General features: G+C 53.6%; 2 protein-coding genes and 1 long non-coding RNA gene across 7 annotated transcripts; 1 reads left to right on the top strand and 2 right to left on the bottom strand.

Moving 5' to 3' along the window:
• Positions 1–4: 4 nt before the first annotated feature.
• On the bottom strand, positions 5–8,309 carry LOC135303570 (NACHT, LRR and PYD domains-containing protein 12-like). Of its 3 annotated transcripts, XM_064425550.1 has the most exons (8): positions 7,990–8,308; positions 4,756–4,919; positions 2,376–4,071; positions 1,738–1,866; positions 1,352–1,522; positions 967–1,140; positions 672–842; positions 9–503 (listed from the first exon to the last, which is right to left on the bottom strand). In XM_064425550.1, exons 1-8 carry the CDS (start codon positions 8,085–8,087, stop codon positions 302–304), a joined length of 2,805 nt encoding a protein of 934 aa, XP_064281620.1. In that variant the 5' UTR covers positions 8,088–8,308; the 3' UTR covers positions 9–301. The 3 variants fall into 3 exon arrangements, with proteins under 3 accessions (XP_064281622.1, XP_064281621.1, XP_064281620.1); XM_064425552.1 differs by lacking the exon at positions 1,738–1,866 and having other exon boundaries at positions 5–503; positions 7,990–8,309; XM_064425551.1 differs by lacking the exon at positions 4,756–4,919 and having other exon boundaries at positions 8–503; positions 7,990–8,309.
• Positions 4,801–25,041, top strand: CEND1 (cell cycle exit and neuronal differentiation 1). Of its 3 annotated transcripts, none has more exons than XM_064425584.1 (2): positions 4,801–4,823; positions 16,918–25,041. In XM_064425584.1, the coding sequence occupies exon 2, from the start codon at positions 17,084–17,086 to the stop codon at positions 17,474–17,476; it is 393 nt and encodes a 130-aa protein (XP_064281654.1). In that variant the 5' UTR covers positions 4,801–4,823; positions 16,918–17,083; the 3' UTR covers positions 17,477–25,041. The 3 variants fall into 3 exon arrangements, with proteins under 3 accessions (XP_064281654.1, XP_064281653.1, XP_064281655.1); XM_064425583.1 differs by lacking the exon at positions 4,801–4,823 and adding an exon at positions 7,471–7,625; XM_064425585.1 differs by lacking the exon at positions 4,801–4,823 and adding an exon at positions 8,898–8,921.
• Positions 8,405–9,444, bottom strand: LOC135303595 (uncharacterized). The gene is made up of 3 exons (XR_010365060.1): positions 9,286–9,444; positions 8,899–8,986; positions 8,405–8,697 (listed from the first exon to the last, which is right to left on the bottom strand). It is a non-coding gene; the product is annotated as an uncharacterized LOC135303595 (long non-coding RNA).
• Positions 25,042–26,210: the final 1,169 nt, after the last annotated feature.

Raw genomic sequence — 26,210 nt, 5'->3', positions numbered from 1 at the left:
TACACCAGCCATTCCTTGGGGATGTGAGGCAGAAACTGGAACCAGAGACACATCCCTGGGATTGGTGGGCTGAAGGAGGAAGAGCCCAGGAGATTTCTGGGATTGCAAGGTCTTTATTTATCACTGCCAAATGCCCACAACAGCTGCCAGCCACAGCGAGGGGAAACGGGAGAGGGCAGGACCCGGATCCCCCCCTGGCAGATGCAGCAGGATCTCCTCCCTGTGCCCCATGGGTGGGGCAGGCTCAGCCCCACTCAGAGCTGGTTAGGGAATGGCTCTGGATGTTGGCAGCATCCTTTTCCTAAAGGAGGGGAGGTCTCCTGAAGGAGGGCAGCACCTTCCTGCCCCCTGGCAGCAGCCCGCGCTGGCAGGGCAGCCGGGCCATGGCCCCTGCCTGCGGCACCTGGTGCTCCAGGAGGTTCCCGATGTTCAGGGCGGGCTGCAGGGCCCGCAGGGCGTCCAGTTCCTGCAGCAGGGCCCGGCTGAAGCCGTCCGTGCTCAGCCTGGCCGTGGAGGTGGCAGGAGAAGAGGAGAAGGTGTTGGAGCTCCTCGTGGGGAGGGCGGCTCTGGGGCGGCCACGGTGCCGGTGTGCCCCTGCCCGTCCCGCGGCCTGCGCTGCCCGGCTCGGGAATGCCGGGCCCGGGAGGGGCCGTGGCAGGGCCCTGACTCACCCCAGGCTCCTCAGCGGGCAGGCGGGATGCCGGAGCTGCTGGCAGAGCTGCAGGACGCCCTGGGCCCCCAGCTCGTTGTCGCTCAGGTCCAGGCAGGTGAGACGGGGCCCCTGAAGCAGCCGCGCAGCCAGGGCCGGGCAGGAGGCGCCCGACAGCCGGCAGCTGCCCAGCCTGTGGGAGCCAGGAAGAGAGGGAAGGAAAGCTGTGGTCTCTGCTGGCTGAGCTGCTCCATGTGGGAAGGAGAAAGCTCTGCACAAGAAGGAGGGAGCTCTTGCCCATCCTGCAGCCTCTTTACCGCAGTGTCTGTAGCGGGCAGGCACAGTGCTGCAGCCCCTCACACAGCAGCTCCACGCCGGCATCTCGCAGGCCCTCGCTGAAGGACAAATCCAGCTCCTCCAGGCAGGTGTTGGTGCCCAGTGCAGCAGCAAGGTCCTCACAGCTGGCACTGGTGATGCGGGAATACCGCAGCCTGATGCGAAACCCCAGGAAAATCCTCAGAGTCCCTGAGTGCCCTTACTGCCATCCCACCACAGTGGTGGTCCCCACCCTGGTGCCACAACCTTGGCGCTCCTTGGCCTGGAAGTGTGGGACAGAGGCATGATGCGGCCCCAGGGGGACTCTTTGGGGTGTCTCCCGAGCTCTCAGGTCTGAGATCCCTTAGGGATTCAGGGGGTGCTCACCGCAGGATGCGCAGGCGGCAGCCCGGATTCCGCAGCCCCTCGCAGAGGAGGCGCACGCCGCTGTCCCCCAGCGAGCTGTCTGCCAGCTCCAGCTGGGCCAGGCCAGGGTGCTCCGCCAGCAGTGCTGCCAGCTCCGCACAGCAGCTCTCGGACAGCCGGCACCACCGCAGCCTGCGGCAGAGCACGGAGAGCAGGGGCTCAGCACACCTCACCTGTCCTGGCTGCTCACCAAACGCACGGGTAAACAGGGCCTGGCCTCCCCCTGGCTGCTTGCCATTGTCCCCAGGGAGCAGCGGGGCAGCCCCAACCCACTTGCCCGTGGTTCGGGTGCCCCCACCCACACCCCGGGTCCCAGCCCTGCTGTGGGCTCCACGCGCATCTCTCACCGGAGCACCTGCAGGGCGCTGTCCCGGTGCCGCAGAGCCCGGCAGAGCAGGTGGATGGGGCCGGGCAGCTCCTCCTGCCGCCGCACGACCAGGGCACCGGGATGTCCTCCGGCTCCCGAGGCTGCAGAGCTGCAGGGAACAGCCATGGGGCACACGCAGCCGTCAGCAGTGCTGGCAGCTCCCGGTTCTGACATCACCACACAACCCCCCACCTCGAGCAGAGCCTCCAGCTCCTCCGGAGGGATCTCTGTGGCTTTGGAGGAGTGAAGGACCTCAACCATTGCTGCTGGAGCCCCCCAAGGAGATATAAGGTGAGTCACAGGGTGCATTTAACATTCCAGCACCAGGGATCTCCCTTTTTGAGGGAGAAGGGGGACGATGGGAAGCCAGAGTGACAGCTGGGCACAGGTGGGCCTGGCCAGGTCCAGCCAAGAACTCCATCACCATCAATCCCACAGCAGGCAGCAGACGGAGGAGCCCACGTGTTCCTTGTTCTCCTCCTCCTCTGCTGAGGAACCAAACACCCAGGGAAAGGCCAAACTGGTGTTCAGGAGGTAGAAGATGAATCATCCTTTGGGACAGAGAAAGAGAAATCTTTGCAGTTTTGGGTCATTCAAGCAAGGAGGAGCAGGACTTACCAAGGCACTGACACATCCAGCTCTGCCTCAGGATCCTGCCAGTGGAAGGAGCATCCCTGGAGGATGATGGAGCTCAGCCCAGCCCAGTACTGGATGCAGAAGGAAAGAGCCAGCTGGTCATACAGGGTCAGCCTGGTGTCCTGCAAGTCCAGGTCAGTGAAATGACCCAATGCACTTTGTGCAAAGCTCTTCTCGTTCATCTCGAACAAGAAGTGGAAAGTGTCCATCTCCGAAACCTTCAGTGCTTGGCCAGGGTGGGAGAGGCCTCTGTGCCTCCCCTGAAGCCACTCCAGCAGCTCTTTCCTGGCTTGTGGTGAAATTCTGCACCCAATGGTTTTGTCCATGTACTCTATGGATTTCTGGCTGACCAGACCAAAGAGGAATCGCACTGTTACGTTCAAATCCTTTCTGGACTTGCTGTAGCTTTCTAATAATTTATTTACATCCTTCTCAAGCTTCCCCAAGCTGCTGATTGTTCCCCCGTCATCCTCCAGGACGTAAAACATTGCTGCAAAAAACTCCTGGAGGTGCAGGTGGGTGAAAGCATAGACACTCTCATGGTCTTCTCCTTCCCTTGGGATCCTTTCATTGAGGAAGTAGGGGAGAAGACCCGGCTGGTCCAAGCCACAGTCCTTGATTTCCTTCTCCTCAAAGAGGACCTTGTGCTTCCAGATACCCTCAGCAGCCAAGGAGCAAAGCTGGAGTAGGAACTGCTGGAGGACCTGTGGGTTGTCCCTGTCCCTGTGCTTCAGTAATTGGGACAGGTAGAACATCATCATCCCTGTGGTGGTTTTGGAACACCCAAGGAGGTTTTTCTTCTCACAAAGCTCTTGTTCAAGGATGGTGCAGGTGGTCCAGCTCATGATAGGGATGACACACAAGCTATAGAGGATCTCGTTGCCTCTGACAAACCTGAAGGCCATGTCTGCTTTGTTGGGGTTCTCAAAATACTTGTGGAAATACTCTTTCCTCCTGGCTGCTGAAAATCCCTGTATCTCCACGTAACTCTCACCCTTCAGGCACTGCCTCAGGCTTCCAAGAGCCGTGGGCCTCATGGTGATGAGCAAAGAGGCTTTGGGGAGCAAAGTCTTCTTCAACAAGCTCACCAGGGTGAGCTCCAGTGGCTTCACCTCCCTGGGGTCAGAGCTCAGCTCAGCTTCAGGCTGAACCAAGGAAAACCCCAGGGCCTCGAAGCCATCAAAAATGAACAGGATCTTCTTCTGGTCATCCAGGATCTTCCCAGCCGGCACTCGCAGGCCAGGACAGCACCGTGAAACCAGGTCTGCCACGCTGGCTTCCATGGGAAGGACGATGGCTTTGCAGTCAATGCAGAAGACAAAGTCAAACTGCGTGTGCAGTGCTCCTTCTCCCCACTCCACCATCACCTTCCTGACCATCGTTGTCTTCCCCATCCCTGGGGCCCCCACCAGCACCACGACCTGCGGGGTTTGCCCATCTCCACTGGGTTCAAACAGCGTGGTGGTGGTGGTGGCAGCTGCTCCACTGCTGGTGCTGGCACATCCCTGGCTGGTTCCCACAGCTCCATCCGAGGCTCCGTGCTTGCTCCGAGGCTCCCTGGTGATGGTCAGGGTGGTGAAGCGCCTGTGGAAGGACGGGCTCTCCCTGGGACAGGCGCCCAGCTCCCTGTCCTGCTGGGACTCCCGGGCCATGTGCTCTCTGCTGTCCGGCCTGTGCTCTGTGCCAAGAGGAGCAGGGTCAGTTCCCAGCCCAGACACACTCCCCACACACCAGCAGCCACTCATTTCAACGCTCGGTGCTCTCCTAAGTCTGGCTGGGGCACTAAGGACACAATTTGTGAGGATTTGGGGACTCTGGTAGGTTGGGCATTCTTCTTCCAGGTCCTGATCCTGATCTATCAACCCTTGTTTTATCATCCTCATCCACCTGGGAGCAAATGCAACTGCCTGGGGCTACCTGCAGCCTCTGGCTCATGCTCCAGGGGACAAAGACACTGCCTCTGGGCTCCAGAGCACAGATCTCTGCAGAAATATCCTTAATCCCCATCCCAGGAGGAAAGAACCTGCTCAGCTGGCTGCTGGAAAGTGCTGAGAGCAGTGGGTGAGCTTTAAGGTCACTTCCAACCCGAACCATTCTGTGATTTTAAACAATGCTTTTATGGAAGAGTTACAAGCCCATGTAATTCACTGCAGGGATGAGCTGCCTGCACAGAGCTGGTGACCCTGTCCCCAGAACAGCTTCAACAAGGAGTGCTCAGGACTGAACTCAGAGCCCAGGCCCATGCCAGGTGGTGGGAGGCTCCAGGTGAGGCTGCTCAGCATTCCAGGCTATTAATAGTACCCCAGGGCGAGCAGGGCTTGGATTTTCACTGCAAGGACTTCCTGGTGCCAGGGAAACCCACCTTGGCTGCTGCAGCAGGTCATTCCACTGTGAGAAACGTCCTTCATCCTGCTTTCCTGGGAGTCTGAGGTACGGACAAACGGAGCTGCCCAAACAGCCACAGGGTTTTGCTGCTGTGTGGCTTTTCCCCCCTCTCCAGCTGTGGGGTGGGTTGTAAATGGGGCTCTAATAAAGGAGAGAAGCTCACTTAGGATCTTTGGATGCTCAGGGATGAAAGGGGTGTGAGCCTGTGCTGTGACCTGCTCTCCTGGTTTGCCTGCTCCAGTTTATGCACAGGGCACCCGTGTCTGCATTAGGAGGGGGTAACCCTCTTGATGATTTTATTATGATGTGTTTAGCAAAGCAGCCTGTGAGGGATACTGGGAAAGGGAGAAAGGATGTTTTAAAGCACATCGGGAGTTTAAGGACTCCTTATGGACTCCTTATTTCCCTGCTCAGAGCCAGACATCACACTGTCCCTGCTGTTTGCAGGATGTCAAATAATTCTGGGGATAATTGTTTCTCTCCAAAGGAAATGGTCTCAGGTGTGTCAGGGGAGATTTAGACTGAATATGGGGGAAAATTCCTTCACTGAAAGGGTTGTCCAGTCCTGGCACAGCTGCCCAGGACAGTGGTGGAGTCCCCATCCCTGGAGGGATTTAAAGGCTGTGTGGATGTGGCACTTGGGGACAAAGGATAGTGATGGCATTGGGCAGTGCTGAGGTCCTGATAACCTCAGAGGGCTCGAACAATTCCATGATTCTATGTTCCTTCCCATGGATGCTGCTGCCACCAACATTCCCCTGTGGGTTTTGCAGGGGGAGCTCGCCAGGAGCCAGGGCTGTCCTCATCCCTGCTAACTCCTCCTGGGAGGTGCTGTGAGCTGAGGGGGAGGGGGCGAATCCAGCAGCACCGTTTCTAAAGGTTTCCCACTCCTTCTGACCTTGAAAAAGCCATTTTCACCTTGCTGTGTCTCAGCCAGGGCTGCTGCCTGCTGTGCCTGCGCTGCGTTAGGGGGGATGTGACTCTGCCACAGGGAGACAGGGGAAGTGTATTGTTTTCACAGCTTTTCCTTCACTTCCCTTTTTCCTACCTCAGTAAAAAAAAAACCAAAATAACAAAAAACGTTTACATTCAAAAATTAAAGATAACATGAATTCCGGTCCGAGGCGTGTGAGAGCGTCACGTGGGGCTGTTTATCTCCTAAGGCAGAGGCAGAGTGTGTGAACATCAGGAAACCGCTGCTGGAACCCCTCATCCAGGCTCTGGGGACAAGACCTGGCAGTTCCCACTTGCAGGAGGCTCCCTCCCTCCTCCTGCCACCTTGAGGATATTCCTGCTTGATACAGAAGTGTAGCAAAGAGATTTTGCTCGGGAACCAGCAGTTTGGGGGTGTCACCTGCATTAAACCGTGGATTTCCACCAGCTTTGCAGGAATTCAGCCCTCTGCTGCTGTCAGTAGGTCAGCAGATTTGGGAGGCGTTAGGAAGAGGAAGCAGCTGTTTGGAGCCATGGAAAGGTCCTGGGTGTGCCTGGCACAAGTCTCTGAAAGAGCAGGGAGTGCTGGCACTGCTGGGGGCAGGACCAGACAGGGAACAGCGGGTACATCAGCATCAGCCACAGCTAATCCTGTCCGTGCCAGCCTGTCTGAGCCCAGCTGGCTCCTGGAGCCACAGACTACAGAAGGAATAACCTTGCTCATCCCTGCTGCCCCGAGGGGGTGTGGGGAGCTGCATCCCAAAGCAGGCCCTGGAAGCACAGCATGTCCTGGGAGATTTAAGTTCTTGCATCCAGCCCCTCATTCTGCAGCTCTCTCAAGCAGGATTTGTCTTTGCAGTAGGATTTAAGCAACCTGAGTATTTTTTAGACATGACGTGCACCTGGCTGGGCACTGGTGGGCCCCAAGTAACTGATGGAGGCAGATGGGCAAGCAACACAGCCCAATTTGCTCTGAAATAAGGGCAAAAAGAGCTCCAGACAATCCCAGAACCTGAGATTCCTGCTGAATCCCAAACCTGCTGAGGTTTGGGACACCAGCAGGAAGTGACACAGCGATGGGAATTTGAGCCCTGTACCTGGTTGGAGAGGTGAGGCTGTAACAGAGAGGGCTCTTTGCTTTTAGCTGGTGAGGATGAGGGGGAGGAAGAGGATGAGGAGGAGGTGGCTGTGTCTGGCAGTGCCTGGCTGGCTGACAGCGCTCTGCAGTGGGACCGGGCTGTGTGCCCAGCTCTGGTCTGGGAAGGGGTGTCAAACAAGGCGCAGTCTGGGGAGGAGGGAAGCAGAGCTGGCACAGAGCTATCCCCAAGGTGCAGCATTCAGTGTCCTCCCTGCACTGTGCAGAGCTTCTCCTTGGCAAGTCAGTTTTACATTCCTTAACTCGCTGCCAGGGATCATCTCAGCTGGGAATCCTGGTGGGGGGAGGCTCATACTCCCTTTGTCTGTGGTCTACACAGAGGCATCCCAATTTATCAGGCCGGCCTGCTCCCAGGTATTTTTCCCAGTGTGTCCTCCCCACTTTGTTGCTGTAGTAATTGCTGCAAATCCAGGCAGGATTTGGAGGAGAAACAAACGGAGCAGCAGAGGGGTCAGTGCCGCAGGGACAGCCCTGAACTGCTGAGCCAGCTCAGCCCCAAGTGACAGAGGATGTGGAGATGCAGCTGGGCTGCCTGTACCACCCTGCACCCTCCCTTGGCACCCTGCCCCTCCACATCCCAGCCCTTCCCTCTGGATTGGAGCGCCCTCTCCCCCCCTCCCTGCTCTCCATCTTCATGCAGTCTGCAGAGGTGCATTGTGGGAAACTCCCAAGTTTCCCCCCCCTCTGCCTGCCTCCCTCCCTCCTCTCTGCGCAAGAGCCAGCTCCCAAGGTGTGACTGGTCCGGCCGGAGGACAGAGGTAAGGGATGCCGCAGGGACGGGGGCGCGGGGCGCGGGGCCGGGGCTCCCAGCTGCGGGACGGGCGGATGTCCCGCGCAGGGCGACACGGAGAGACGGCGACCGGGAGCCACCTGCCCAAGGTGAGTGAGCGCCGGCATGGAGGCCATGCCCGCCGCCCCCGGCAGCGCTCAGCTTTCCCCGTCAGAGGCAAAAGGAGCCTTTTGGAGCCCCGACAAGGAGCACGCTGAGGACGGCCGGCCCCGCGAGGCTCCCTTGCCACGCTTTGCTCCCTGAAGGTCAGGCAGGCACAGGAGGCGTTTCCGCAAAGGCACGGCTGCCTCCTGCCCGCTTCCTGCCCGCAGCTTCCTGCCGCCCGCACGTACCTGCGGGCTGTGCCGAGCCGAGCCGAGCCCTCCGCCTGCTCCGCGCCGGGGCACCGAGAGGCCCTGGATGCCGGGCACGGGGAAGCGGAGCCGGCCATGTGCCGGAAGCAGGGCTGCTGGGAGGGAGGAGGGCAGGCAGCATCCCGGCTGGGCGCTGCGGCCCCGGCGGGAGGGATGCCGCGCCTCCCCGAAAGGTTTTCAGCGGCTTTGCAGCTGCTTTCCCCCTCCCGTCCGCATGGACAGCGGGATTTGTTTGCCTTTTGCTCTGCCTGGGTGGGCTTAGTGACTCTGTTTAATTCTGTCAGTGCTGAAGCAGGAACAGCCGGCTTGGTTCAGCCTTCACCTTTCCCAGGAAAGGGGTTTGTTTCTTGGGCAGGGAGAATTTGATATCAGTTAGGGGGTGTATCCTTCCATTTGAGCCTAGGCTTGCACTGGAGAGGAGCTCACAAAGGGAAATCTGCCCCAAAAAACCCAAAAGGGGAAAAGATGTCAGAAGCAGCAGTGCCTGTTTTAAAGGAGAATATTGGACTCCAGACCAGGCCTCCTGAGTCACGGTGGGTGCTCCCAGGGAGGGAATGCTTTGGGAATGTCTCAAGCTCTTCAGTCTGATGTCCCTGCTCTCTGCGCATCCATGTGCATCCCTGTGATGTGTGCTGGCAGGGACCTGTTGATTTGCTCCTGTTTACTTCTCTGTCCCTCTGGTGGCTTCTGGGGAGGTGCAAAGGGGGAAAGAAGAGGATTTTTTAAATGGAATCGAGGTCAGGCTGGCAGAACTTGGGCATTGGGACAAGAGGAGGAAACCTCCCCGCCGCAGCCCCGTTTTCCTGGGTGGGGCTTGGGCAGGATGCCGTCAGGAGAGGGAGGATGGACTATGCCGGATTAAGCTCCCTGCTCCATCTCAGGACTGACCTCCAAAAGTCTGACCTTCACAGGTTTGACCTTCAGTGTTTTCCATCTGTCCTTTCTCAGCCACGGTGCCCAACACCAACATCCAGCCCTGTGATATTGTAGTAGGGTGGGGGAAGAAATCCCAATTCTCCCCTAAAAGTGCATTTTCATCTTGCTGCATCCATCCCCTCCCCTGGCAGGCTGCTGAGATGCGGGGCTGGAGAACACCCTGGCACATTGTCCCCATCCTGGATCAGGTGTCGGGGCTGGCAGACGGGGTGGAGGGAGGGATGGAGCTCCCTGAGCAGGGATTTCCATGCTGGAGGAGCTTTCCCAGATGCTTTCCAGCTTTCTGCTGGGAAAGAGAGTGCCCTGGTGTTGCTGCACAAGGTAAGGGATGGGTTTTACCCTGGATAGTGTGGGAGCCTCCCTGGAAGGTCACTGCCTCGTGTGGAATTGGCCTCTTGTCTGCCTGCAGTGGCTTCTTAGATTTCAGCTGCAGAGCAACAGTTTTCAGGCTGATGCCTGCAGATCCAGGGGCTGCCAGGTTCCAGACCCAGCTCTGCATGTGAGGAATTGCTTCCAGAACCTTTCTGCTGGCCCCAGCTGGGTCACAAAGGGGGTGATGCCGCATCAGGCAGAAGGGATGGATTTAGGATGCCAATAAACTGGGGAGGGATGTTGAATTTGCTGCTGCTTCCTGCAGTGGCTGGGGCTATTTCACTGAGTCACATATATCCCTCATCCTTTTTTTCTTGTGGATGTTGAATTTGGGATACAAGACTGGGAGGAAGATGCCTTAATAGCAAGATCTGTCAGAAAGGGGATCAGCCTCCCTGGCTGCTTGGGGAGCAGCACCCCAATCTGGAAGCATCTGCCTTCTTCCCAAAGGCTTTTCCCAAGTGCTGGCATGCCTGGGGTAAGGAGCAGGGATTTGTGGTGGGAAGGAATGAGTGTTCACCATTTTCCAAGAGGAAAGGAGTGTTTGCTGACCCTGTCACATTATCCCTGAGCTGGCACCACAGGCCCAGAACTGAGCAGGGAACCAAGACAAGCCCATGGCCCCAGCCAGGGTGTTGCTGGAATTGAATTTTTGGCTCTGGGAGGGCTGGAAAAACATTATAAAAAATTAACTGAGTGTGTTTGCAAAACTCAAAACACGAGGAGTTGCCCCGGGTGGGTTCAGGATGCACCCAGATCCCTGTGAGGTCACACTCATGGGTTAAGGCTCCAGGATTCCTGTTGCTCCAGTGTCTCCCAAAGTGTTCCCCATTATTGCTCCAGTGCTTTGATCCAGTGTCCTGACAAATATCTACCATGGGGAAAAAAAGTCATCCTGGCTGAGCAGCCTTTCCCTGAATTTCTGTCTTGGGGTGAGGATGCCCAGCTCTGCCAGGGAGAGGCTCAAGATCTAACACCTTGTGGTTTTTGAAGGGTAAGCGCTGCAGTTTTGCTCTGCTACAAAAAACTGTACAGGGGAAAGGAGAGTTTGATTTTGTGTCTGAGGGCGGTTCAAACCCAAGATTAAAGTGAGATTAGCACAGCAGATTGAGGTGCTCTGAACTCTGTTTCAGTGGCTTGGGGAGTGTGTTGGGACCTTGAGGAGCCAGGCTTTTTGCAGCAGGGTATTTCCAACCCAGCCTCAGCTACGTATTTCCAGATTCTGTTGAATTCTAGAAATTATTTTGCTGTATGGCGAGTCTGAGAGTGCAAGCTGTATGGGGGAGGCTGGTGGCATTTGAGGGGCCTTGCCAGGTGTGTGACTTCTCCTGCTGAGAGCAGGCCAGGGCCGTGCCAGCTGTGACTCAGTGCCCACCCCCAGGGAGTCAGTCGGAGCACGTGGCTGGAGACAAAATCTCCTTTCTCCCACGGCTGCTTGGCAGTGCCTGGTTTTTGCTGTGCACATGGCTGTGTACAGACAGGGTGTCTTACCAGGGCAGGCTGGAGCTGTGTTTGGGGTTTAACCCCTCCAAAAGAGCACAGGTTGAGCCCCTGGCAGGAGTGTGGTGTGTCTGCAATGCTGCCTCCATCTCTCAGAGAATAAAATGTCTGCCACGTCCATCCCAGGAGCTCTTTGGGGACAGGATGTGTGTGGCTTGCAGAGGTGACGCTCAGCTCAGAGCTTGTCATCTGCAGAGGTTGGGGTGTAGAAAAAGGCCATATATGTCCTGTTCCTGGGCTCCTTCTGGTGGGGAGCTGAAGTGCTGTGTCACCTGTGTGGGCAGCATGGCTGGGCAGCCTCCGGAGGGGACTCTGGCAATGGTGTCACACCTCTGGCCCAGGGTCTGCATCCCAGAGCCTTCTCTTTGCAAATGGAGGGCAAAGCTGCCTTTGCTGGGCTGCAGGAACCCACCCTGTTCCCACACCTCACCTTGGTGCCAGGTATGACCCAAGCTCTGAGTGTGGATGCCTTGCCCAGCCTGGAGAGAGGGAACGTGGCTCGATGGCACTGGGAGTGAGAAGGGGGGTCCTGGCCAGGCTCTGGGGGCTGTGGGGGTGGTGGGTACAGATTTTTGGTCACTGTCAGCACCAGCTGGACCAGTGAGGAGCATGCTGGGGCTCCGAGCAGCTGCAGGAATTGCCGCAGCCATGGAGCAGAGGCTTGGCTGGCAGGTCTCCCCCCGTGGCAGCGATTTGAGGCTGCTGCCACTGCTAAAATACTTCCAGCATCTGACACTCTCCATAACAAGATTCAAAGGGCTTGTTTGAGAGGGAAATGTTTAATCCAGGGATGGGGGGAGGGATGTGGGGAGTAACAAACAACAGATTGGGGAAAGGATTCATAAATATCTCATCAGAGTGAAGTGGGTCAGCAGTGTTTGCTGTGACTCGGTGCTGCTGTCTCTGAGGGTTGGGTTTGGGAGGGCTGGGAAGCACAGCAGGCTCCTGTACAGTCTGTCCCTGGCTGTGCAGCACTGAGGCCGTTTAGAAGCGTCTGTGACAAGTGACTCTGCTGGCGTGGGGTTTGCGTCGCGTTGTGTCACGTTCGCCGTGCGTTGCGTCAGGAGCTGGGGGGCTGAAATAGCCTGGAAGGGAGCTGAAAATCCTCCTTGGGGAGCTGCTCGTGGCAGCTGAGAGAACACAAGCTCCTTATGTAAAGCTGCTTTAATATTTATGGTAATATCAGAGGCGGTGCATTACCTCATCCATCTTCACTGCACTTCTTGGACATGGGGAATGGCTTAGTCACTACTCTGCCGACCTTCTCCTGGGTGCTTGCTTGGCATTTCCCTGCTTTTAACACATTTATTCCCCCAGCAGCTCAGAAAAAGGGAAAAATGCTGGTTTTCCCCATTGGGAATGGGGAGTTGAAGCACCGGCAATGCTGCTCAGTTGCAGGAGGGGACTGGGCACAAATCCTTCCAGCCCTGACAGATCACTCCACGTGTGGCAGAGGGGACAGGCACAGACCCCTGAGGACACGTCCCAAAGGACAGGGTGGTCCAAGCTGCATTCCTTAGGGGTTAGATGAGAAGGTGGAGGAGAGTGGGATGGTCAGAGTGCTGGGAAAGCAGCTCCCTGCGCTGTGCCAGAGCCACCCTTGGTGCCAACTGCTGCTTCCTTAGGGAGAGCAAAGGTCTGTCTGTCCTGTGCACGAGGGGATGAGTGTTTTTCTTCCACAGAGGCAGGAGTGTCAAAGAAAGGAAGAGGAGATAAGGGGAGGAGGGGGAAGATTTGAAGATAAGGTGTTTCCTGCCATCTCTGGCTCTTTCTGCACAGCATTTCTCCAGGTCATATATGGTCAGTAGCTGTTTCCAAGATGGATGTTTCCAGCTGGAGGACACCTGGAGTGTAGGGATGGACCTTTGTTGCAGGATAAATCCTGATACATAACCCCACTGTGTTGTTAAATCCTTCCTTGCTGCCAGTCTCAGTGTGGCAATCAAGAACCTGATGGAAATGGGTTGCTTTTCATGACAGAGGGAAAAACCCTGTGGATGAGCTTCCCACTGCACCCCAGACCCACACCCTGGAGCAGCAAAGTGACTGACTTTTCCTTCCAAATGGAAGCAGCAGGGGAGGATGAGAGGGTTGGAGCTGGGATGGGGCTGTCCCTGCAGAGGGAAGGGGCCATGCTGCTGGAGCTGGGATGGGGCTCAGGTTTGGAGCTGGGATGGGGCTGTCCCTGCAGAGGGAAGGGGCCATGCTGCTGGAGCTGGGATGGGGCTCAGGTTTGGAGCTGGGATGGGGCTGTCCCTGCAGAGGGAAGGGGCCATGCTGCTGGAGCTGGGATGGGGCTCAGGTTTGGAGCTGGGATGGGGCTGTCCCTGCAGAGGGAAGGGGCCATGCTGCTGGAGCTGTGCTGTGGCTCAGCTTGGCAATGACTCATCCGCTGCGCTCGGTGCAGGATTGATGCAGCTTTCATCTGTGCACGCAGGAGACAGATGAATAGATGTGTTTGGTGATTTGCTGGGATTTGAGGCAGCAGAAGTGCCCTTCAGGGAGCCAAGGGAAGCTGCTCCTCTGCTGGCCTGTTGCTCCAGTGGAGGGCAGCTTGTTGCTCTGGGTGAGTCCGACTGCACTGACCTTGAGAGCTTCCCAGGGGAGCTGTGGCGTTTGTGTGCCAATCTTTGCAGCAGCAATTTGGAAGGCTTTCCTTTTCCTTTCTCTCCTTGATCATCCCTGGTTTTATGATGCCAGCTCCCTCTTCTGAGCCTGGGAAAGAGGTGGCAATGAGAACCTTCCAGAAAGGGCACTGATTGTTAAACAGAAATAGAAAAGGGAGGGAATGAAGCCTGTCTCCCACAAAATCTTATTCCCAAGTGCTGCTGCCTGTGTAGGAGGCAGAGAGGGAGCTGAAAGGGGGAGGAATGGGTAGACAGGCAGAGACAGCAGCTGACAAGAGAAAAGGGAGGAATAAAAAGATGTGAGGAGCTATAAAGAAGAAAGCAAAGGTAGGAAAATGTGTCATTAGAGAAAAACTCGGTGTGATGGAATGAGGGAAGAGGAGGAGACAAAGGAATGGGGGAACCCTCATATGCAGGCTTAGTTTTTGGAAATGAGGAAAGCACTTCTCTCTTCAGTCTGGGGGAGACAGAGGTGCTTAAAGATGAGCCCATGGTCATGTCCTTGGAAGTGCAGAATGGAGAGGAGAGATGATTCCCAAGGTAGGGAGCTAAGAGCACACAGAAGAAGGTTAAGTACTGGGATGGAAGAGGATGTTCTGCTAAGGGTACCCAGGAGCCAGGCCAGAGGGTCTGGAGAGGTGCTGGGTGATCCTGTGGCTACTTGCAGTGATGGAAAACCACAGACAAAAGCCCTTTTATGTGGGCACTTAGGAACTGCTGATATTGATTTTTGGCTTAGTTTGGTTTCTACATCTTTTAAAACCTTTTCTAAGCTGCGTGATGGGTTTGTGTTGCTTTCAGTGGAAATGCACTCAGAATCAGGAAATTCTGTTTGTGGCAGTGCAGGGCATGGTGGCAGGACAAAGCTCCTGGCTCCATGGCTCCAAGCAAAACCAGCTTTTGTGCCCCCAGGAATCTGGAGCAGTGAGGGGTGTGGATAAACCTTGAGGTGCCTGGGCTGTGCAGGGTCCCCATTTCTCAGCAAAAAGGTGAGTTTTCCCTCTCTGATTTACCTCATGATCTCCATAGGCTGCACATGATTTTCCTAGGGAAAGAACAGAAGTTTAATGCTTGTGCTATAGCCACACAAGTATCAGAGTGTGTGAGTGGCCCAGTTAACTGACATCAAAGTGACAAAGCAGGTAAATTAATATTTATGCCACGATTAATCCAACCCTCCCTGCTTTAACCTGTGAGCCTGCTTCAGTTGTGGGCTCCACTTCCTATTTTTTGTGTCTCATTGTACCAGATTGAAAAAAAACCAAAAAAGGATAAATTGGTCCCAAACCAGAGGAGCAGAGTCCTGGGAGTGACTGTGTGCAGCCTCAGCTCTGGATTTATGTAGGACTTGTGCTGACAGAGCAGTATGGATGCTCTCTGGAAGCACAGGAAAGGGTGAGGCAGGTGATATCTACGGAAATATTACAGAATGAGCACTGAGAGGAAAATATTCTTGCACTTAGCCAGGCCCTTTTTCCCCTCCCACGCCCCAAACCACAGCAAGGTCTGAAACTGAGTGAGCATCCGGGGTGGTGTTTGTGTGGTGCAGGATGCCCAAGTGTCTGATACACACTCAGCAGGCCATGAGAGAGACACAGTTTGGGCTTTCCAAAAGGAAAGTTCCCTTTCCAAAAGGGTTTAGTTTCCCAGACTAGGGAATGCAAGCACTGTCCAGCTGCAGTCAATGACAAATACAGGATTTTACGGTCAGCAAGCCTAGTGCAGTTTGAGGAGCTGGGCTGGAAGATCCTTGTGGGTTAGGATATTCTGTGAGAGTTGTGAATTCCATGATTTTGGTGCTGCAGTTCCCTCAGTCTGCTCTAGCTGACTGGCACTGGAGCAGCTGGCAAGGAAGAGCAGGAGAGGGAGGTGTTTCCATCTTATACTTAGGAGCCATAAGGTGTTGCTCAGCTTCCCTCTGGTCCAAAACCTGTCATTTCTGTGAGTTTTCCTCCATTCCTGCCTAAATGGAGATGAAAGCTCCACGTTTCTCAGCCTCTTTCCCAGAAGAGTGAGCAGCACAGATCATGCTGCAGTGCTGGGACTTTGTGGCTGTCATTAGAGGAGTGATCTGCCCTCTGAGCCGCTGTGGAAGGAACCTTTGCTGGCTGAGGTTTTTGAGGAGCCTCTTCAGCTCCCGATGCAGACAATGAGCTCTGGTTTCACTTAGCAGGCAGAAAGCTCCTGGCAGCCCTGAAGGTCAGCAGGGAGCCAGCAGTGCCGGCGGCTCCGATCCGACGCTGCCTCCTGGTTACTCTTTATTTCCCGAGCTCGGAGCTGCTGTGGTGCTGAACTGCCAGAGCCCGCTGGCAAAATGCCCAGTGCGTTGTCCTCTCCTCCCATCACAGGGACGTGCAGCCTCAGGAGCTCCATCTCAGCTCACCTTGCCCTGCCAGGTTCGTGAGGTGAGGTTGTTGTTGTAGTTTTTCATCCCCTCAAAGCCCACTTTGTTCCTTTGCTGAATTCCCATGCTGTTCACCACTTCCCTGAGGAAGATAGCCCCAGCTGATCACCAGCATCCTGTTTAGCTCCATGGGCAAGTCCAGCAAACGCTGAAAGGAGATGACAGGAGTGAGATGTCTCTGTCACCAAGAGATCCAGCTCTGCAGTAAATCCATGCAGTCAATTCTCTGTTTTTCACCAGCTGAGGATCTGGCACTTTGTTTTGCTGTTGCTCCACCAAAAGGCTGGCAGAAAGAATCCTTTTATCCCTGGTACCTGTGAGAATTGAGAAGCTAATGCTGGATTTCCTGCAGTACCCATCTGGAGGGAGAGTATCACACAAGATCACATTTTAACCCCTTCCTAAATGGACATTGGGATAGTGCTGCAAAAGGGAGGGTGGAGGGTGAGGCAGGCAGGGAGGATCTATCCATCTGTTTGCCCATGGAACAAAGTGTTCTCTCCTTACCCAGAAGGAACTAAAAGGGTGAGCAAAGGCCAAGTAAGGTTTATTTGGTTGGATGTGAGTTTATCACCACTGACAAATGGCCTCACACACACAGTCAGGATGGACTTGGACTACGGATGCCCAGAAGTGGCAGCCATAAATGACAGTCAGTCCAACTTGCTTGATGTTCCTGTTTGATGTTAGGAAAAAATCCTTCCCTGTGGGGGTGCTGAGGCCCTGGCACACAGTGACCAGAGAAGCTGTGGCTGCCCCATCCCTGGAGGTGTCAAGGCCAGGCTGTACAGGGCTTGGAGCCCTCTGATCCAGTGGAAGGTGTCCCTGCCCGTGGCATGATCAAGGTGAGTTTTAAGGTCCCTTCCAGCCCAGGCCGTTCTCTGCTTCTGTGATTGTTACAGGCACAGAGCCTGTAGTAAATGCTTTGAATGGAGTTCACAGTTCTGAAAGAAGGAGCCAACAGTTTTCCAGTCTTCTTTTCTGTCCTCCTCTGTCACCTCCAGGCAGGGCAACGCTGGCTTGCTCTGTTCTGTCACTCACCTCTCCTTGTTCTGCTTCCTGCTCCAGGTGCTGTACCATGTCCAGGTAGGACACTGCCAGCGTAACAAGCATCCCAAGACAACCTCTCCCAGGCCTTGAGCTCGGGTGGCTCCTCTGCTTCCTGCAGCAGCCGGGTGAGGGAGAAGAGCTGGGATAGCCCCACGTATCCATCGCTGCCCACAGCACCCCTAGGATGGATTCCAAAGGCAACGTCCGAAGCGGAAACAAACCCGACGCCAAGGCCGCCAGCTCCGGGAAGCCCGAAAAGCCCAACCCTGGGCCTGCCACGAATGCAGACAAGAAGGAGGCCCCCAAAGAGCAGCCTGCTCCTGCCACGGCCACCAAGAAGGCAGGAGGTGACGCCGCCATCGCCAACAACCACAGCAACCTGAAAGCCAGCCCCGCCGCCACGGAGACGCAGGAGGCCAGCGGGCAGTCCCCTGACTCTGACCACAAGGGAAACAGCTCCGAGGAGTCCCCGGGCAGCTTCTTCGACAACATGAAGCCCTTGATCATCGTCGGAGGAGTGGCGGTGGCCGCGCTGGCTGTGATTGTGGGAGTGGCATTCCTAGCCCGGAAAAAATGAAGACCGAGACGGGGCGGGGATGAGAAACCCAGCCCAGCTGTACAGCTCCTTTTGAGACAAATGCATGCAGAGAAATTCTATACATAGCTATATATATAGAGAGAGCGAGCTAGATAGGTCAACAACAAACACCAACTGCAACTCCAGGGTCTTGTTCAAGACAACTGTGCCAGTCTGACCCGCTGTGGGTAACTCCATGCACTCAGTGTGTCCTTTCATGTAATATATCGTGGCTTATACCGCTGTGTATAGATTACAGCTTCTCCTGATCGGTGTAAATGACGGTGTCCCCTCCCCTCCCCTGCTGTCCTCCCTGGGGGTCACCCCTCCTTCCCGCCCTTGCAGTCCCGTTTTCAAGTCCAAAGTGTTCTACGTCCCATTCGGAGTCCCGATTTGTGTTTTGGTTTCTGTTTGGTTCTGTTTTAACTTGGGCTGTGGTAAAGAAGATGGAAGGGGAGTGCTAAGGCCTGGCTTGCCCATCACGCTGGGCTGGGGGTGTTTCTCCAGCCCCCCTGGGACAGGGCAGGGGCAGTGGCAGGGAAGAGGCAGCTCCCTGACCCGACAGCCACGGGCAATCCCTAATCGGTGTCTGTGTACCTGCCCCTCATCATCCCACCCTGGAACCCTGCCTGGGAAGCGCTCCGGAGGAACCAGGGCGGCTGCGGCGTGGCAGAGCCGAGTGTGAGCCTGGGATGTCACATCAGGTCACTCCTCTGGCTGAGCTGCCAGCGGGACAGTGACCAGGGGGGCTGTGCTGTGGCCCAGAGAAGTCCCACTGCAGCCTTCGGGATCCCAGGGCTCGCCAGGGTCACGGGGGCAGCGTTTGGAATAGAGAGACTTTGTTTTGGATCTAGTATTTCCTAAAGTTAGGCTGGGCTTTGCAGGATGCTGTGGGCTCAGACCAAGCTCCCTCGAGGTTGGCTGGACTATTGGTGTTCATTTCTTTGGGCTTTGGATAAGGCCTTTCACTGAATTTTTTTCCCCAATGAAAGCTGTGGTCTCTCAGCACATGGGAAGACAGGAAAAAGGGGAGACATGAGCTGGTGTTAGGGATCCCATGAGAGTAACACTGACTTACCTGCTTTTATACCAGGGAAATCCCTCTCAAGGGCACTGGAGTCTGTCTGGGGTGGATTTCTTTCCTCCCTCTTGTGACAGTAGTAGCAGGGATTTGTAACTCGTCCACACTTTGGAAATGGAAACAAATTCCCAGCCCTCAGGAGCAGCCTGATTTCATGGGTGAGTACCTTGGCTCTAAAGCCAGACCTTGTGAGGGGGAGGAGAGAGGGTGTTTAGTGCTTTGGCTGATGCTCAGCACTGAACAGCAAGAGGTGAGGAGCTCTGCCTCTGAAAGCTTCCATTAGGCGTCTCTTGGCTGCTGCAAAGCAGTGTTCTAAAAACCCCTTACATTTTGGGTTTAAGTTGGGTCAGAGATTAGGTGAGGCCCAGTGGGAGCTCGGCAGCAGCCACAGCCCATGGGCAGGGCAGGAGTGATGGGTAGAAAGGGGCTGTGACACAGGGGGGTGAGTTCTGTGACAGTCGTGCACATTTAACTGGGAAGGATGGATGGATGGATGGATGAAATCAGGGGCTGCAGGGGTAGAGGGAGGTGTGCATTCCTCAGGTGCTGCCTGTGCAGTGTCTGCCTCTGGCACAGTCCCTGGATGGATGGTGTGGGGGTACAACCTGACCTGGCAATTCTGCTCTTGGCTCCTGTCTGTCTTATTTACCTCCAGACCTGACCTGCTGAATGCACATGGTCTTGGAATGCATGGTAAGCTCAGAAAATATTCCCAAAGGTGTATGGCCTCTGGGAATATCAGACACTGTCCTGGCGCAGCTGGAAGTTGATGCCTCCACCTTTGCCAGCACAGAGACAGGAGCAAGGGTGTTGGGGCTCACAGGAGTTTTGGGAAGCAGGGCTACAGCTCCAGGTGAGATCCTGGCAGCCTAAAACACTCTTGGCATGTGCTGTGGATGTGTTGCCAGCAGCAGTGTGCCACTTACAGCCTGGGGAAGGGTTAGAAGCAGAAGGGTCCTCCTCTCCCCTCAGAAGCACAACTTTGCAGGGAAATTTTCACAGGGAGTTTTGCTAATGTTGCTCAGAAGGAAATCACCCCTTCCTGCTCTGGTTCATGTTTTGCCAAGTAGGGTAATGATTTTCAGACAGTGACTTCTGTTTTCAAGAGATGTTTCTACCTTTCCTGCCCCCTCCCTGCCTCTCAGCTCTGGCCTAGGGTTGTTTTCAGCAGTGTGTGACATTAGGTACAGCACCTATCTGTTCTGCCCTGACCAGCATAGGTAGATCAGAGGAGGAAAGTGAAGCATCTGCTCCACTCAAGTCTCCAGTTTTACTTTCTCAAATATTTTTATTTCCTTGTCTTCACCTTTGGCAACAGAAGAGGGGAAAAACAGTTCTCAGCCAATGGCCTTAACCTTTTCTCCATCTCCAAACCCTGCCTGCCCTTAGAGCACTCAGATGCAAGGCCACCAGTTTCATCCAGAAGCACCACAGGGGTGGTGATGGGGCTGCAGCTCCTCCTCGGGCACGTTGCTCATTCGAGCCCTCCCTGCTCTGCAAACCTGGTATGTTCTGTTTGTGAGGGGTTTGTGAACGTGGTCTGTCCTGTTCCCAAGGGATTTTCCACTTCCTGTGATCACTTCACAGTCTGCTGTCGAGGTCCAGCACCTGGAACCCACCTCTTTGGCAGTTTGTTTTGGAAAACACCTGTCTGTGTCCGTGTGTGTGCGTGCCTTGGAGCACATCCAGCGTGTGTGTGTGTGTGCAAACCTTTGTGTTGCGTTGCTGCAGTCTGGGAGGGGGAGACAACCCAAGCTGGAGATGCCCCTTCCTTCGTTCCCTGCATCCACACCGAGTGTCCATGATGTCTTTTCTGTGCCATTCCCACCACGCTGTGCAGCTCCTGAATTCCTTTCCAGCCCTGGTTTCTCCTCAGTGCAAGGGATGTCTGGCTGGTGAAGTGCTGAGTGTGTGGTGTGCTCGGAGCCCCTGCTCCCCCCACCCTGGGCAGTCCTGTGGGCTCTTTGCTTTAACACGAGGCACTTTTAGCCTGCCCTGGGCCGTGCTGTAGCGCTTTTCCAGGCGTGGCTCCAGTGCTGAGCCGGGCAGACGCAGCGTAGACGCCGCAGCGCGCCGCAGCCCTGACTTGCAAACAGCTCCTGTCCTGCCTTACCGTGCCAGGCTGTGCAGTGCTTTCCTTCTGAGCCAAAAACGTCCAGCGAGCACCAGGCCGAGCGAGGGAGCAAAACCCCCTCTCTCAGCCCCAAATCTGTCGAAGCAGAAGGCTTTAATGACTGACCTCGCTGTGCTAAATAAATAGTTGTCTTTTCTCGTACTGAGCACACGCCGTTATTTGCTTGATGTCCTTCTTTGTGTGGTTTTTGTGGTATGAAGTCCTTCCAGTGACATCTCCATGGGGAGAGCGAATTAACACTTAAAACTAATCAGAGTCTGTGCTTGGGGTTTGAAGAGATCTAGATTGCTAGTTTACTCTTTTGATCAAGTCGATAAATTAAATATTGGCAAAACTGGTTTCAGACCTTTCAGCTTATCACCAAAACTCGATTGAATCACTGCACCCGATCTCAATCTCTTTTTAGGGAATCATAAATTTTAGTTGAATATAAAGATGTCATTTTGCTGTCTTGGACAACTCAGTAGAAGGTTTTTGCTGCTTCTATTTTAAGAGAGATGAAATGGATTATGCTTCTGCTTCCTCTTCCTACTGATTTAATACCCTGTAGATAAGTCCTGTTATTCCTAACAGTGCTGCAGCAGGATGAAAACAAATCTGGCAGCCAGGGGATTGTGCAGCAGCATTTTTGGGAGGGTAAGAATGCATTTTTGTTTGCCTGGGGCTTACTGAAAGCACTCAACAGTCACTTGCCCTGAAGCATTTCTTAGGGGGCTGGGTGATAAACTGAACATCCATTTGTGTCTCTGGTGGACTGAACTTTGAAGGTTGAGCCACAGAATACTGAAAACAAGGGGAGTTCTTCCATTGGCTTCACCATGCTCTGGCCTTTGGGTTCTTGTTGGCACCAGGGATATGATCACAGGTCCTCATAAAATCATCTCAATTACACATTTACTTTTCAATTGACACAAAGGTTCCTTAGCAAACGTAAGGAAAGTCTCTTCTTCAAGGCAGCCCTGCTTAGGCTGGCATCAGGATTTGTGTATGAACAACAGCAGTGCAACCAAAAACCCCTGGAGCTGGTGAGAGATGATTTATGCCTTAAAATACTCCCTGCTTTTCCTGGAAATGCTACTGGGGTTTAGAATTCAGCGGCCTTCTAACTATTCTTGGAATTGGTTGAAAATAGCAGTGCTGAAGATTGGAGAGGAAAATGATTATTTGAGAAGTAAACCAAAAAAGGAACAAAATGAAAAAAATATGTTTGAAAGGTGGAATTCTTGGAATTTCAATCATCTCCATGAAAAGCTCCAAGTTGGTGAAGATTCTGAGAGGCTGAAAGGAACTGAGCAGAGAACTGGAGAGAAAAACCACTATTTAATTATCTTAATAGCTTTGGTAAGGACATGCTAACTTTTATATCCTCTTCCCCCTCCCTTTTTTTCCTCAGAAAAAGGCAAAAATTACGAGCTCTGGTGCCCTGCAAATTAACCTCTGCTAATTGCCTTTTCCAGATGAATTCCTGCTGGCTCTGAGCAATGTTAAAGGGTTAGAAAAATACCTGAAGTTTTCTATAACCAACTTTGCATGATTCAGGGGAATTGCCAGGACATCAGGAGGGGCTGTGTTCTCTTTTCACGTTATGACGAGGACTGCAAATGCAGCCTGCTTGCACTTCCATCCTCCTGCTCCATCCTCCATGCTGGAGCAGGAATGCTGATTCCCTTCCCAGGCCCTGCAGCATCACATCTCATTCATGAGCTGGCTGCAGTTCTGCTGCACAGGTTGGGCACTTCCCACCACAAAGAGGAGTTGGCTTTGATTCGAGCATAAGAGTTCTGTATTACAGTAAATTCCCACTGCAGGACACTGGAATTGGGAGTATTTCTGCTATTTACACTGGAGGTGTTTGGTCCTTTACTCTTTTGGGGAGAAATCTGCTGATGCTGAGGATTTGTTGGCACATTTTGGGTCTTATGAGTGACACTTGGCTGACAGCCCCAAAAAAGCTTTGGAGCCTCTGCCCCCATCCAGCAACCCTCAAAGGGGGTTTAATCCACTGAATAAAGTGGGTTTATGATGATTTCTTCCTCTTCTTTTTGAGACCATCAGTCCAGCCTTATAACCTGCTTTCCTTTTAAATTCCCTAATTCCTGGGATGTCTGTTCACACCATGGGGTTCCATTGGTTTCTGATCTGATTCATTGCTTGCTCTTTCCTCCTTCTTTGGCCGCTGCACTGTATTCCCTTTTCTTTCCCTACTTTCTTCCTGGGCAGCTCTGCAGATGTGGCCTTTCCATAGCCCAAGGCTGGGGCAGATTTTGGGTTGTCTAAGGCAGGTTTTGGGTGGTCCCCCAAAAACACAGGCAGTGCTGGGCCCCCAGAATGTGTGTCACAGCAGGGAACGTGTGGAGCTTTGATCTGCCCTCACCTTTGAGGGTCTAAGTCTGCAAGAGGCTGAGTGCTCGTCTGCCACAGGATTTGTGGTGGATGACAAGTCCCCAGGAAGGTCCTGTTGTCCTTCCCTGTCACTCAGGTGTGAGGTGTTCTGGCTGCTTGGGGGGGGCTGACATGGTGTGAGCACACACCGCACCTGGCTGCAGCCAGAGCGCCCTCAGCCCTCTGGAGCACCAAAAACAGAGGGGAAAGAGAAGTTTTGAAGTGGAGGACCTGTACTGCTGCTGGCCTGGAAGGATCAGCTGTTGTGCCTGGGGTGAGGGTGCAGGAAGTGCAAGGATTGCCTCATCTCTATGAGCTGATCAGATGTCACTGGGTGATAGAGAACTGTGGGATGTCCAGGCCTCTAAAATTCACATTTCCTTCAACTGACCATAACAGGCCTCAAAATCCTGTGAGAGATCAGAGCCTTGGGCTTTCCAAATTCATGAGTTTGGATCTACCCTGTGCTACAGCTCTGCTCACTCCTCTGGACAGTGTGTGCTCGGATATGCAGCACTCTGGGACTTGTGCCCTCTGCTCTTTGATGCTCTTCAAATTAAATAGATTTTTTTTCTGCTGAAAAGCATAACTTGGGTTAAACAGGCTTTGGACTGGCTGTTCCCATTTCTCTTCTGGTTGTTCCCAGCTTGCAATTCTCAAACAGTTCCATCACTTTTCCATTTCCCAGCCCAAGTGCAGCATCCCAAGTATGACCATTCTGGTTCTTTCTGTCTGTGTGATGGTGCTGCAGCACCAAAGCTCCCACCAAGAAAAAAGGAATCTTTAATCACCTTTCCAAAGTCATGTCCTGCATCATATCCCTGCTTCTGCCATGGCTGCTTCAAGCAGCCAAGCTTCTGGGGCAAGCTGATGAGAACAAGGGTGCCACACAATTTTGTTTGGGTAAAAACCAACCAACACGGGAATAATTTGGCTTTACAGAGTTTTGAGCAGCCCTTCATAACCCTGGTGCCTTTTCCCAGGACTGTTTCAACTGAAGCCTTTAAAAGTTGCAGTTTCACCTCCCCAGGAAACCAACTCTCTTCCAGTGGTAGGTGCAGGTTGGCTATCAGTTTGTGGAGGAACTAAAATTTTAGGAAGGGAAATTGAAGGTCAGATTACAGGGGATTTTTATTTTGGTTTTGGTTTGTTTGGATTCTGTTACTTCTCCAGGGACTGATCCAAAGCCCTTGGAAGTCAGACTGAAATGCCTGTTGTTCCTTTGGAAGCCTCAGGCACCTTTCCAATGACTCTGTGGGTTTTGAGTCAGCTCCTGAGTGTGTTTTCCAAACTATAGGAATTTTCCAAGTGACACCTTGATTTTTTCCCTGTGCAACCAGACCTGCTTGTCACTTACACATCTTTACCTGTGTTCAACATACAGGTTTGGGGTTGTTTTTTTTTTGCTCTCAGAAACAATATGCTGCTAGACACATTTCCTGGAGGGAAATGGACACCTACCTACACACAAAGCTATCCAGCTAATTTATACCTTGTTGAATTTATAATCTTGTCTATGCTTCTATGGACACTTTGTATGGGCTGCAGCTCAAATCCTAAAATAGTCAAGAATTTTTTCCTTTCCCATATAGTATTCTATTTACTTTGACTTTGAAAACAAAAAAAGCGTATAAATGCAATAATGCAGGTAGACTAGAAATACTAGATTGAAAATTTAAAGTAGTTTAGCTTGTCCCATTGTGACTGACAGTGTTGTACGACACCCAACGCTGTACCCTGACATTTTCCAGGCTTTCTCCGTAGCTGAATCTAGTATTAGCTTTGGAAACCCATTGTGTGAGTGGTGGGTGGATGGGTCGGAATCGTGTGCTCTCTACACACTGTATGTTACTCACATCACAAGCTGTATGGCCACTCCATATGCTGTGAAACTGTAAATGATTCCCAAATACACCTGTAACTCTTACCAGGATTGTGAGAAATAAACTATATATAGATATATATACACACACTTAGAGAGATTGTATAATTCCTCCCGTGAGCATCTTTGTGTACCTGGGGGTGCGAGTGGAGCCTGCTGTGCCCCCTCTGGAGATTGTCTGGAGAAAACTTTTCCTGCCCCATCCCTGGACACCTCCAAGGCCAGGGTGGAGGGGGCTTGGAGCAACCTGGGATGGTGGAAGGTGTCCCTGCCCATGGGAGAGGTGGAACGAGGTGAGCTTTAAGTCCCCTTCCAACCCAAACCATTCTATGATTCCTGGATTCTGTGTGAGATTCTTCTGTATTTCTGTGTTTCCTGAAGGCCCAATGTTTTCTAGGTGAGCCCACTGAGAGCTGTGAGAAAAGGCAGTGCCTGCCCCAAATAAACTCCAGCCTGCCCAGGGAAAGCAGGATGATTGTGGTTTTTTCCAGATAGGAACTAAATTGAATACTAGATTTACCCAGAGACACAGGGGAAACATTTCTGGTCCAAGAAATTCCCTATCCCACAGACTGGTCTCCAGCTTTCACCCCCAGTTCTTTGCCGTGACCTTTCTCTTGTCACATTTCTCCTGCTGATTTTCTGGTTTTGTTTCTGAGATGGCTTGGGAACACCTCCCAACCAAACCATTCCCTGAGCACTGGGTGGTGTCTCTGGGGTCCCTGTGCACGGGTTCCCTCCAGGCTCTCGGAGGGGAGGAGGGTTTTGGCAGCACGTGTCACAGCACAGGGCTGATGTTGTATTACACCAGCACCAATCCGGGTCCCGGCAGAACTCTGCAGGCTGCTGGAAATTAATTTCTTAAGAACTGGGCAGAAAAATCCTGTAAATTCCACAGGGTCAGGGAAAAGGGCATCCTTCAGCTGCAAAAGTGTAATTATCTGAGGGCTTTGCTGCAGAAACACAGCTGGGGACTCGAGTTTTAGTTTGTCTTGACATGAGCGGGAGATCAAATAAATTCCTGTTTTCTGAGTGGGAATGCTGGAGCTGAGAGGCTGGGATGGATGGATGGATGGATGGATGGATGGATGGATGGATGGATGGATGGATGGATGGATGGATGGATGGATGGATGGATGGGGGCCTGAACCTCCCACTGGCCCCAGTCAGGGTGTGTGCAATTCCACATACCTGGGGCAGTGCAGGGAGGATGGGAAGAGCTGATGGAGCAGGGGTTGGACAGCACTGTCCTTTG

The sequence above is a fragment of the Passer domesticus genome, chromosome 6 (genome assembly GCF_036417665.1).
Source record: "Passer domesticus isolate bPasDom1 chromosome 6, bPasDom1.hap1, whole genome shotgun sequence".
Lineage (NCBI taxonomy): Eukaryota > Metazoa > Chordata > Aves > Passeriformes > Passeridae > Passer > Passer domesticus.
Note: the sequence above shows the minus strand (reverse complement) of the source record. Positions and strands in the feature narration are given on the sequence as shown.

What these genes read in the sequence shown, in the direction of transcription:
- CEND1 (XM_064425584.1), top strand. Translation starts at nt 17,084, where the DNA reads ATGGATTCCAAAGGCAACGTCCGAAGCGGAAACAAACCCGACGCCAAG.
- LOC135303570 (XM_064425550.1), bottom strand. Translation starts at nt 8,087, where the DNA reads ATGGCCGGCTCCGCTTCCCCGTGCCCGGCATCCAGGGCCTCTCGGTGC. An exon ending in GACCTGCTGCAGCAGCCAAG is followed by an intron (nt 4,072 to 4,755) that starts GTGGGTTTCCCT and finishes CTCTTGGCACAG; the next exon opens with AGCACAGGCCGGACAGCAGA. An exon ending in AGCGCCCTGCAGGTGCTCCG is followed by an intron (nt 1,523 to 1,737) that starts GTGAGAGATGCG and finishes GCTCTGCCGCAG; the next exon opens with GCTGCGGTGGTGCCGGCTGT.